General features: G+C 32.1%; 1 protein-coding gene across 1 annotated transcript; it reads right to left on the reverse strand.

The window, feature by feature from the left end:
- Nucleotides 1-10,768: 10,768 nt before the first annotated feature.
- On the reverse strand, nucleotides 10,769-11,469 carry LOC120138218. Its single transcript, XM_039153768.1, has 2 exons — nucleotides 11,448-11,469; nucleotides 10,769-11,397 (listed from the first exon to the last, which is right to left on the reverse strand). The coding sequence occupies exons 1-2, from the start codon at nucleotides 11,467-11,469 to the stop codon at nucleotides 10,769-10,771; spliced, it is 651 nt and encodes a 216-aa protein (XP_039009699.1).
- Nucleotides 11,470-12,802: the final 1,333 nt, after the last annotated feature.

The following is a 12,802-nucleotide window of genomic DNA, read 5'->3' on the forward strand; positions in this document are numbered from 1 at the left end:
GCATCTTCATTAATCAAGCTAAGTACATCAAAGATATGCTCAAGAAGTTTGGACTGGAAAATGGGAAATCTCATAACACTCCAATGAGCTCTTCAACAAAGCTTGACTTAGATGAAGGAGGTAAATGTGTAGATGTTAAATTATATAGGTCAACGATTGGCTCTTTGCTTTATCTAACTGTAAGTAGACCGGACATTATGTTTAGTGTTTGCTTATGTGCTAGATTTCAATCATATCCTAAGGAATCACATTTACTAGCTGTTAAGAGAATCTTTAGATACCTTAAGGACACTCCTAGTTTAGGACTTTGGTATCCTAGAGACTCTAGCTTTAGCTTGCATGCCTTTTCTGATGCGGATTATGGAGGATGCAAATTAGATAGGAAAAGCACCTCCGGTACTTGTCAATTCCTTGGAAATATGTTGATTTCTTGGTTTTCAAAGAAACAAAATTGTGTTGCATTATCTACCACTGAAGCGGAATACATTTCAGCCGGTAGTTGCTGTGCACAAGTTTTATGGATGAAACAACAACTTTTTGATTATGGAATTGAAGTAGGTACCATTCCTATCAAGTGTGACAATACTAGTGCTATTTGTCTCACTAAAAATCCCATTCAACACTCTAGAACTAAGCACATTGAAATAAGACATCACTTCATTAGAGACCATGTCACTAAGGAAGATGTAGTTCTAGAATTTGTTGATACTTTGCACCAATTAGCGGATATCTTTACAAAACCCTTAGACAAGGAAAGATTTTGGACACTTAGGAGAGAATTAGGTTAGACCAACCTATCTTCACTTAGTGTTTAAAATAATTTTAGCACTTTTAATAAATCTTGAAAAATGCTTATAATAATTTTTGATTGCATTCTTGCTATTAGTTAGGGGGAGTTTGTGATTCTTAGTGAAAATTATGTTCAAAAATCGATTAAAGATTAATTTAATTGTTTGAACATAATTAATTTTTGATATATGAGTTGCCAATACCACTAGAAAAGATTAATTTAGCATTTTGTGCTTAAAAAATTGGATTTTAGCATTTTGGTGCAGAGGGAATCGATCCCCCCCTTGAGGGAACCGATTCCCCCTTTGAAGGGGAACCGATTCCCCCCACAGGGGAATCGATACCCCCCCTGGGGTTCTGTTAAAATCGGGCAGAACACCCAAAACCCCCAAATTTTCAAAACCCTCTCTTCCGCCGTTCCCTCTCAACTCCTCTCAAATCTCCTTTCTTGCCTCAAATCAACGATATTAATCGGAATTCGAATCAAATATCATCTTCTAAACCTGTTGGAATCATTAAAATCGTGCAAACAACATCTAAATCCCCTCAATCTTCATCTTTCAAGGTAATTTTTCTAAACTCTCTATTTTATTATTTTTGAACATAGGATTAGTTTTAATTAGTTCTAGGTTGAAATAGTGATCGGGCATTGATTGTTTAGTGAATAGAAACTAGATGTTACAACTAATTTCATCAAAAACACAAGAATTTTAAAAAAAAAATCGAAATTAAAAAAAAAAATTGTTTTTAAATTATTGTGTTTTGATTAAATTATGTTGTTATTATGAAAACTATACATATATTGTTTCTCAAAATCATATTTTTCAAAAGTTTCTCAAAAGCTTTGCCCATTAGGATTGATTTAGAGAACCTTGAAATATTGAGGACTCAATTGAGTTTTTGGGATTAATTGAATTGCATACATTTGTTTTAAAATTGCAGGTTATTCTATCTATTCCGATTTCCTTCACCATGTCAAATCCTAAACGTCCTAGGTCTTCATCTAGTCGTTCTAGTCGTCAACCAAATCCTCCTCCTATTCCTCAAAATCCTATTCCAAATCTTGATCCTAACTTGACTATCCAAAATTCTTGTTTCAATCAACCGGGTCCTAAAGATTATCGTTATTGGTTTTACCAATATTTTGACTCATATAAGATTAGGGAAGAACGTATCCCATCTCTTCAAACTATGGTTGATATTAACTTTAAATATCTCCCTATCTTGCACGAATGGAAATTTGATAAACTTTTCGAACTTGAACCCATTGTCTATCATCAACTTGTTCGTATCTTCTACTGTAATGCCGTTTGTATCAAAAATCGTGACAAAACCAAAACCATAGGAGTGCGTTCCTACCTCCTAGGTCAATATTTCCATCTTGATACGGATTACATAGCCAATGCCTTAGGCTTGGACAATGAAGGATTATCAAACGAAAAACAAGTTTTAGGCTCACGATATAAACGGAATGATAGTGCAAGTGTTTTAGATCTCCATGAGCGTTTTCTTCATCTTATGATCACTTGGTGGTTTCGACCATCCGGGGGCCGTTATTCTACTCTTAGAGCTTTAGACCTTTGGTGGTTGCATTGTTTTGAAAACAATATAAAAATAAACCTTTCCGAGATTATCTTTGCTGAGATCGTTGAAACCGTTAACTTAGTGCCAAATAAGAAACTCTGTTCTTCACTAGTTTACGGTTGTATCCTTAGTAATCTCTTTTCTAAAGCCGAACTCCGAGTTGGTCTAGATGCCTCATTTCCTCTTAAGAAACAAATCAATCTTCTTTCTTTAACAAGAGCGGGATGGGTCAAAAATAAGGAAACCGGTGCATGGGTTCGATCTTCTACTCCGGGAGCTAGTTCTTCACAAGCTCCACTCGAAGCTAACGAAGATCCCGAGTTTGAACAATTAATGAGGGATATCGATGAAGCTGAAGATGAGCCTGAACAACCCGAGGAGCACGCACAACAGTCGACTCAAATGCCTCCATATTTTCAATCTTTTATGGAGACATTTGATTTTCGATATGCGACCATGGACTCGCGTTTTACCTCTATCGAGTCTCATTTATCCACAATGGGAGCTCAACAATTAGAGATTCTTCGGGAGATGCGTGCAAACAATGAATCAACCAACGCTCGTATCAATGAACTCACACACGAGATGGCCGCTATGCGAGCCCGTTTTCCTCCTACCGATCCGGATGTTTGATTATGTGTTTAGTTTTAAGACTTTGAACTAAAAGAATATTGTTTCAACATTTTTGATATTTTGGATTGTTTGATTTTGTGGATTGTTGGATTTTAAATTTATGAATAGTGTGAACTTATATGTTTTATTCATTTTTTGCATCATCATTAGCAATATGACCAATTTTGCCATATCACATTATTTATGAATATTGATTTATGAAACTAATGGCTAACCTCTCTTTTGATTGTGATCTCAGCAGCTTAAGCTTATAATTAATAAATCAATTGGCTAAATGATTTCAAAACCTTGTTTTACAATGTCTTTTTGATTTAACAAAAAGGGGGAGAAGAATAGGTGTTAAATGTTTTACATAATAAATTGAAGGTGTTAAATGTTTTTACATAATAAATTGAAGAAGTGTTAAAGTAAGGGGGAGTAATTTCAAAACTTGATTTCAAAAATCTTAAAATTACTAAAATGTTTTGTTATATCAAAAAGGGGGAGATTGTTGAAACATTTTGATATTTCGATATAACAAATTAAGTTAAATGGATTTTAAGATTTTCCAAATGATTTTCTAAGTATATTCGATATAACTATTCGAATATAAAAACATTACTCCAAATATTTCAAAAATCATTTTTAATCCTTACTTAAGTGTAAAATTAAGTTTTAATCATAAAACAATTTCAAAATAATTTTACAAAGTATTTCGAACCAATTCAAAGCCAAAAATTACAGATTGCTCAGAGGGAACCGATTTCCCCCCATAGGAGGAACCGATTCCCCCTAAATGGTTTTGGCCCCAAGATTTCCAGAATGCTCGGAGGGAACCGATTCCCCCCATAGGAGGAACCGATTCCCCCCTAAACAGTTTTGCTCCGAGAATTCCAGTATGCTCGGAGGGAACCGATCCCCCCCAAGGGGGTACCGATTCCCCCCTTGTACAACGGTCGAAATATTTGAATTTTACACTTAGGAACCGATTCCCTTCAAGGGGGAACCGATTCCCCCCACGCTCCAAGCTGTTTTATTAAATGTTTTCACACTAAAACGGCTATAATATCTTCTCTAATCATCCCCAACGTTCAGAAGTGATCCAAGGTGTATTTAAGCAAGCTTAGAAGTCATTGATCAACAACAAGAAACATCAAGCAACTAGAATCAAGAGAGAGTCAAAGAGAAAGCATCAAACCTCAAGTTTGAGCATTTCAAGCCTATTTTCATTCAATATTCATTTTGCTTTCAAGAACACTTTTTGTGCTCAATTGTATTCATCTTTGAGTGTTCTTTTCTTTGTTCTAGAATTGTGCAAACATCTTACCTTGTGAGGTTTTCTTGTAAGTTTGCAAATTTGTAATCTTCTCTTTGGGAAAAAGAGTATTCTCAAGAGTTGGGGTATACTCTTGAGGGAATTGTAAGGTTATCTCTTTGGCCTCAAAAGAAAGAACAAATTAGTGAATTTGTTGGAAAATCCTTAGTGTGGATAGCTAAGGTAGTGGACGTAGACTTCATTTGAGAAAGTCGAACCACTGTAAATCGCTGTGCAATTACTTTCAATTTTCTGCAAAAGCTTCCACAAAAATTTTAATTGCCAATTCACTCCCCTCTTGGCCGATTCCGTCAATCGATTAACTCAACATCCCCTTTTTTTTATTTTATTCAATTTAGTCCAACTTTTATGATTCAATTTAATCGTTATATTTTAAATTATTCCAATTTCATCCCTATATAATTTTTATTAATTAACTATTTATAATTAATATTACAATAATTATATATTATAATTAATATTGATATAATTAATATTAATATTAACTTATATTAATATAATATAGTTTATAATTTTTAATTAATATTAATATAAACTATATGTTATAAATTATATAGTATAGTTTATAAACTATAGTTAATATAATTAATATTAATATAATATAGTTTATAAACTATATACTATATTAATATAAATTATAGTTAAGATAATTAACATTAATATAAACTATAGTTTATAAATTATATACTATAGGTTATAAAGTATATACTATATAGTACACTAATATAAACTATTGATTATAAACTATAGGTTACATATATAGTTTATATAACATATAAATAGATTGTATATATACATATACTATAGGTCATATATATACATAGTTTATATATACTATACATAGTTTATACATACATGTACTATAAGTTGCATATATAGTTTACATGTATACATATACTATAGGTTACATATATTAACTATTGTTTATGTATAGTGCTTAGGGTTTTTAAAAACTATATACTTTATTAATTTATATAGTTTATGCATATTGTTTCTATAAACTATATAAGTAATTTACATTATATGGTTTATATATATATATACTATACATAGTTTATACATACATGTACTATAAGTTACAAATATAGTTTACATGTATACATATACTATAAGTTACATATATTAACTATTGTTTATAGAATATAGGTTAATGTTACATATATAATTTATATAAATTATTGTTTATATAAACTATATATGAATTATCAAATGTGTCTATACATATATAATTTATAAAGTTTAGGATTTAGGGTTTTTATAAACTATATAATTTATTACTTTATATAATTTATGCATGGTGTTTCTTTAATATATATATATATATATTACTTATATTAGTTATACATACATATATATACTATATTAATATAAATTATAATATATAAACTATATAGTTTATATAGTTTATATGTATACTATATTAATATAAATAATATTTTATAAACTATATACTTTTTATAGTTTATACATATATAGTTTATATACATAGTTTATATATATATAGTTCACATAAACATAATTTATATATATAACTTATAATAATTATATAGTTTATAATATAAATATAGTTTATATACATAGTTTATATATATAATTCACATAAACATAATTTATGTATATAGCTTATAATAATTATATAGTTTATAATATAAATATAGTTTATATATAAACTTATATATTATATATATATATATATATATATATTAATTTTTTCAATTTTTTAAATGAATGCAATTTACTATATTTTTCATTATTTTTTAACATTTTGCATTTATTTCAATTTAATCCTTTTGTGTTTTTTTAATTTATTTCAATTTTAAGTCTTTCACTTTTATATGTATTCAATTTAGTCCTTAAATTTATAATTGCATCTTTATTTGGCCAATTGTTAGTTGTTATTTATTTATATTTTTGTAACTGTCCCATAATTTTTTAAATGTGTTTAATTTAGTCCTTTTTTATATTAATTTAATCCTCACATTTTAAATTTATTTCGATTTAGACCCTGACCTATGTGTGTTGTTTAATTTATATTTTAAGATTTTATTTGTAATTTTACATTTCTTCAATTTTGTAATTCAATTTATATTTTTTTACAAAATTGATCCATGAATATTTGTTTTTCTCTTAATTTACTCGAAATCATATACAATTACAACTTGCAATTCAACAATCACAAAAGATGACAAAATAATTAATCCAAAAATAAAAACGACCCGACCTGAACTCAATCTGTATCCAATAAACATCCGACCTGAATTATCTGTCAATGATGTGACCGGATCTGAACGAGATCCGACTGAAGTCCACCTGAACCTGAATTAACCTGGTCTTTATCTGCTTCGGACCTGAACTAATTTTACCTGAACTGACATCGATCTGAACTGAAAATGACCTGACCTGAACTCGATATGGATATAGTGTCAAATCAACTTGAAAATAACCCCGAACTAATTTGATCCGTACTCGACCTGATCCGAGTCAAACCATCAAGTTGACATGTACTCGATTTTACCCGACCTGCCAAGATTCGACTGAAACCTGTCCGATTACCTGATTTTACATCCCTACTTTCTACCATCATCTTCCTTCATTTCCATGTGAAGAATAATCGACATGTAGAATATTTAATGTAGAATATTTTCCTATTTCACAACTTAGTCCAAAATCCTAATAAAATAGCTCAAAAATGAAGAAAAAAAAATTCTCACCTTGGGGAAGCTCAAGGCAGCAAGGAGGAGGAAAAAGAAAGGTTCTTAAACTTTCTCCCAAAAAATCTCACTACACTTGGTATTTAAACTAATTAAAATGAATTTAAAATTCATTTTAGTCCAAAAGTCCTTTTTACTTTTAATGAATCTTGATAATTATCTCATGTCATCATTTCATCTCCATTTTCATAACATTAAATAAATATAAAAATCATATTTACTAATTTTCACATTTTCCCTTCCATTTTTCCAAAATTTTGAATTTAGTCTATTAAATTCAACTATTCACTTTAACATGAAACTTCTGATTTGATCCGGTTACTTGAATATTTTATCGAACTTTATCGTTTAATAGCTTTTTACACAAACTACGGATAAAAATATGAATTCCATAAAAGCTCCATTCTTCAGGATAAACTATCCATTTATAGAATAAAAATTCTTTTTGGGAAATTATCACTTTGGACCTTGAACTTTTCCCAAGTTTCTATTTTGGCCACCAAACTTTCAAAATTTACATTTTAGTCATTTGTCAAAATTTTGGGGGTATTACATGTATTGAGCTTATTGTATACCTTTATAATTCATTCTTTATGAGCTTAATTCTTGTGAACACCTACCTAGAGATATCTTCTTGTTTACACAAAGTAAACCTTACAAAAAGAGGAGAGGTTCTCGTTTATCTTTTAGAAAAAATATAGAGTTGTAAATGTTGCACCTTATCCTTGAAAGGTAAGAACAAATTAGTGAATTTGTTAGAAAATTCTTATTGTGGAGCTAAGGTAGTGGATGTATACTTTGTTGAAAAGTTGAATCATTATAAATCATTGTGTCAATTTTTCTATCTTTTATTTCTTCTATTCAAATATTTTTAGAGGCCAATTCACCCCCTCTTGGTGATTTTCAGTTGGTCAATCGAGCCTAATGTTGTACCATTGTATGTAATTAGATGTAACATTGTGGTTAAAGATGGGTTCACAAACTGGTCACCTATCAAATCTTCTGATCCACTCGATCATGTACACCATATGATGATCTGCCCAGTTCACGTTCATCTTACCTTGTCGCGTTAAGCGACACAATTCGTCCAAATTTACGGGTGCCGACGGAATCCTTTGGACAAAATTAAATTGTCGCAGCACACGTTTGATAAGATAACATTCTACTATTTCGTAATGTATCAGAGGCACCGATAATATCCAAATGTTGGAACTCTTAAATATTTCAGGCGGAATATATATGCTAACATCATGATCAACGTACGACCTCCACATGAATTACACAAAATTTTTGTAAACTAAGTTAGATAAATTTAATTTTAAAAAAACAAATAATTTTAAAATTAAAAAAATTAAATTAATTAAAAATATTATCTCATATCTCCTCTTGATCATCAGTCTAAAATCTAATAAAGTTATTGGTAGATGGGCGTGAGATAGTGGACGACACCACCTCAAAGATGTTGATTAAGTATTTGATCATAAAGGTTCGTCTGCTTTTACCATGCAGGATCGATGAAAGTATTATTTAATTATTAACTTTCAGCTAGTCATAGAATGTCTGTCACTTTCTCATAATTTTTTCAACCCTTAAAAAATCATGCCACGTGTTTTGTTTACCTCCTTTGTATTTCACTCCAAACTAAATATGCTTATTCGACTTTCCTCCTTTTTTATGTAAATAATAATTAGCGTATTTTAATAATTATTTATCACACGATCACTCCAAACCTATTGTAACGGCACCCATTTTTACCCGATTATTCCATATTATTATTTTAAATAAATAAAAAAGTTATTATATTTATAAATCAAATCCACCAAAAAATAACAGTCCATAGATAATGTCCATCTTTTCTCCTATTTCAGGGTATTAATGTTCCTATTGCATCATGTAATGAGGATGTAATTGTTTGGGGCAACCATGATTCTGGGACATATTCAGTGTGCTCGAGATATTGGTGGTTGGAACGAAGGATCCATGTCAATGAAAATAAGTCCAAGGTGTGGTCGATTATTGCCAAAATCCATGTTCTTTCGAAGATCCGATTTTTTTCTTGGCGAGTAGCTTGAAACGCTTTGCCAATGGGGAGTCGCCTCAAAGATGTTGGCTTATCTAATGGAGTTTGTCCAATGTGTTCACTGTCAGAAGAAACGACGATACATGCAATCCGTAGCTGTCCAAAGACGTTAGAGGTCCTTCGCCTTGCCGAAATCCCAGCACTACTCTACCTAAGCTCCGCGGATAATCCACTGATACGGATGGAGGAAGCTTTCTCAATCCTTGGGCGTGATTTATTTGCTGGTTTTTTTGGTTATATTATGAAATATTTGGAATAATCGAAATTCTTTTGTTCACGGTGATAGGTTACAACCACCTTGGATCTTGGTTACCAATGCGAAGATTCTACACCAACATTACTTGAAAGCGATTGCTAAGGAGAAGATGAAAAATTGTTTGAGCGTTAAGGAGGTTAATCGAGTGAACTCGGATGTGGATTGTGCTTGATAGATAGCCCATATTGCGGGGGTAATTAAGATAAATACCGACGACACCTATGACGGATCTCGAAGAATAGTAGCTGTTGGTGTTATAGACCATGATCAAAGTGGCCAAGTGTGTTGTGGACTTGCTCAACCATCTGTTGGTTGCTTTGAATCTGGGTTTGCGGAGCTCCATGCATTGCATGCTGGATTAAGATTCGCTTGTGATATGGGATGGACAGTTGTTCAATTTGAAACTGACTCGTTGACATTTGTTCACAAGATTACAAGAGATTTTGGTGAAATTTCAACTCTTGGTGTTTCTGTGCAGGAAGCTCGGACGATTTTTTTGAAACCATTCGCAGTTTCATATTACTTATGCTAGTCATTCTTGTAATCATGTTGCTCATCGATTAGCTAATTGGGCTCTTAGAACTGATGGCTCTTTGTTCTTTGATTCGGTTTTTCCTGATATCGTTGCTCATGACATTCAAAAAGATGTACTTGATATTTGATTTATGATAATTGGGTACTTTTTTCCTCTTATTAGGTTAAGAAGGGATTTTTAATGAGTCAGTTTTTCTATAAAAAACTCATTCACAAAATAATTTCTCAAAAAACAAAAAATTTATTTACAAAACCAACAACCCATACATAATTTGAATATCCAACTGAAGCCTGCATACACTAATCCATTAGGCTAGGGTTCGCACATTAACCCTAGTGTCGCAGTGATACCTACTGTTAGATCACTATCCGTTCGACGGTTCAGTTGTCTTAATCTAGGGTTTGTGAAACCCTTACAGATGCCTCTTGCGCCGCCAGTGGCCCATTTGTTCATGAGACTTTTAGTTCGGTTGTTAAACTGGTCACCTTAAGAATAATACTTTCGATTGCTATAATGAGAGGATGGAAGTTGCGACAGGTCGATATTAATAATGCTTTTGTAAACGGGGATTTGACATAATAAGTGTACATGCTTCAGCCTCCGGGGTTTGAACAAGGTACTACAAGCTTAGTTTGTAAACTAAACAAGGTCATTTATGGCTTAAAGCAGGCACCTTGAGCATGGTTTGAGAAGTTGAGAGATTATTTATTTTCGAAAGATTTTCAGCTGTCAAAAATTTTTTTTTTGGATAAGTTAAATTTTATTATCTAGAAGAACATAGTTATACTACAAATAAACAAAACCAATCAAAACAGAAATACAAACAACATACTTACAAAAGACATTGATTGGTTTAAGTAATACCTCAAGCAATACAAAGGTTAGAATTTGTTCTATCAGCTCTATTAATATTTTTACCCTTTAGTTGAATTCGCACGGCTTCAATAATAATCTTGAGCAATTCATCGGTTGATCTATGACGACCTTGAAAGATTCTACGATTCCTTTCCTCCCACAAAGTGTAGATATAGGTTGTCCAAGCAATCTTCAGGATGGTGATGAGCAAGGATTTCCCTTTCCAAGTTGAAGAAGCCCGAGTAACCATTTCTTCCCAAGTAGATGAAGCATTCTTCAAGCCATTAAGCATAAGGGCAAAGCTCCAAAGACGAACAGCAAGAGAACATTGACAGAAAAGGTGATTTCTCGTCTCCTGATCATTACTGCAGTTATCACAAGTCCCATCTGTGGAAATTTCCATTTTGAGTAGCCGATCTCTAGTTGGTAATCTGTTTAACAAAGACATCCAAGCAATCAAACTGAATTTAGGAATGTGCATGGGAAACCAGATAAGATTCTGCCAGGGAACCTTCTCTCTTTTGATACAAATAGATTCCCAAATGTCGTTAAGCCTAAGATAACCAGAAGATGATAAGATGGTGAGTGCAATAGATCGCAGTTTCAAAATTCTATTAACACTCCAGCTCACATTAGAACCTGCAACAAAATTCCAGAAATCTTGATCTTTGAAAACATAAGATTTTAACCAAGCAACCCAAAGCGAGCCATCACCCGCTAGGATTTTCCTAATTAGATCAATAGAACAAGCTTCTTGTGTACGTAGATGATATAATACTTACTGGTGATAACGAAGCTGAAATTCAAAAAGTAATTTCTAATCTGGATAAAGCCTTTTCACTTAAGGATCTTGGCCTTTTAAACTATTTTCTTGCTATTAAAGTATGCTACACAGAAGATGGATTGTTCTTGAATCAAAGCAAATACATTGGAGAATTATTGAGAAAAACTGGCTTTGAGAGTGCCAGAAGTCTACCCACGTCAATGGTAAGTAATTGCAAATTGTCAATCCAAGATGGAAGTGCAATTATGAATGTGGCAGATTATAGGAGCATTGTCGGAACATTGCAGTACATATTAATTACAAGGCCTGATATTGCTTTCGCTGTGAATCTGGTCTGTCAATATATGCAAGCTCCATCTGATGTACATTTTCAAGCTGTTAAAAGAATTCTACTATATCTCCAAGGCACTCTTCACTATGGCTTAAAGTTTTCCAGTTCTTCACAACTAGCAATAATCAGTTTTGCTTATGCTGATTGGGGTTCTGATCCGGATGATCGACGATCTCCTACAGTTTTTGCATTTATTTTGGAGGAAATCTTGTCTCATGGGGTTCGAAGAAACAGCAAGTTGTGTCTCGATCGACTGTTGAAGCTGAATATCGCAGTGTGGCATGTGCGACAACTGAAATTTTGTTGCTTCAGTCTGTACTTAGCAAGTTACAGATTGTTCCGGATGGAAAACCCACACTCTAGTGTGATAATTTGAGTGCAGTTGTTATTTCGACAAACCCTGTTATGCACTCAAAATTCAAACATGTAGAGTTAGATCTCTACTTTGTTCGTGAAAAAGTGATAGCTGGAAGGCTGCAGGTGAATGAAGTTGCAGCTTATGAACAAATAACAGATGTAATGACTAAGCCGTTATCGGTGTTGTTATTTTTTATCGTCTTCGCGACAAACTTCTATGTTACTTATGTCAATATGAATATTGTTTGTTTGGTCACTGTTTCGTTCTTCTCGGCAAACTAAAGCAAGGAAACATGATTTAGAAGTTCAAAGAATGCAAGGAGAATGTTATGAAGTAGAAGTTAGTTAGGGTGGTTCACTGTTGTACTAAGTTGTTAGTATTCCAGTTATGGTTAGTTGGGAGTGGTTAAGGTGATTCTTAGTTTCCACTTTCTAAACTAATATTACTGCTCTCTTGTATATAAGGTGATCGGTCTCTATCAAAATTTAAATTTTGATCACGATTATTTTAAATATTTTAAATTTTAAATTTTATAAAATATACATTTCAAAATAATTTGATTAAAATTTTT

The sequence above is a fragment of the Hibiscus syriacus genome, unplaced genomic scaffold (genome assembly GCF_006381635.1).
Source record: "Hibiscus syriacus cultivar Baekdansim isolate YM2019G1 unplaced genomic scaffold, ASM638163v2 tig00110678_pilon, whole genome shotgun sequence".
Taxonomy (NCBI): Eukaryota; Viridiplantae; Streptophyta; class Magnoliopsida; order Malvales; family Malvaceae; genus Hibiscus; species Hibiscus syriacus.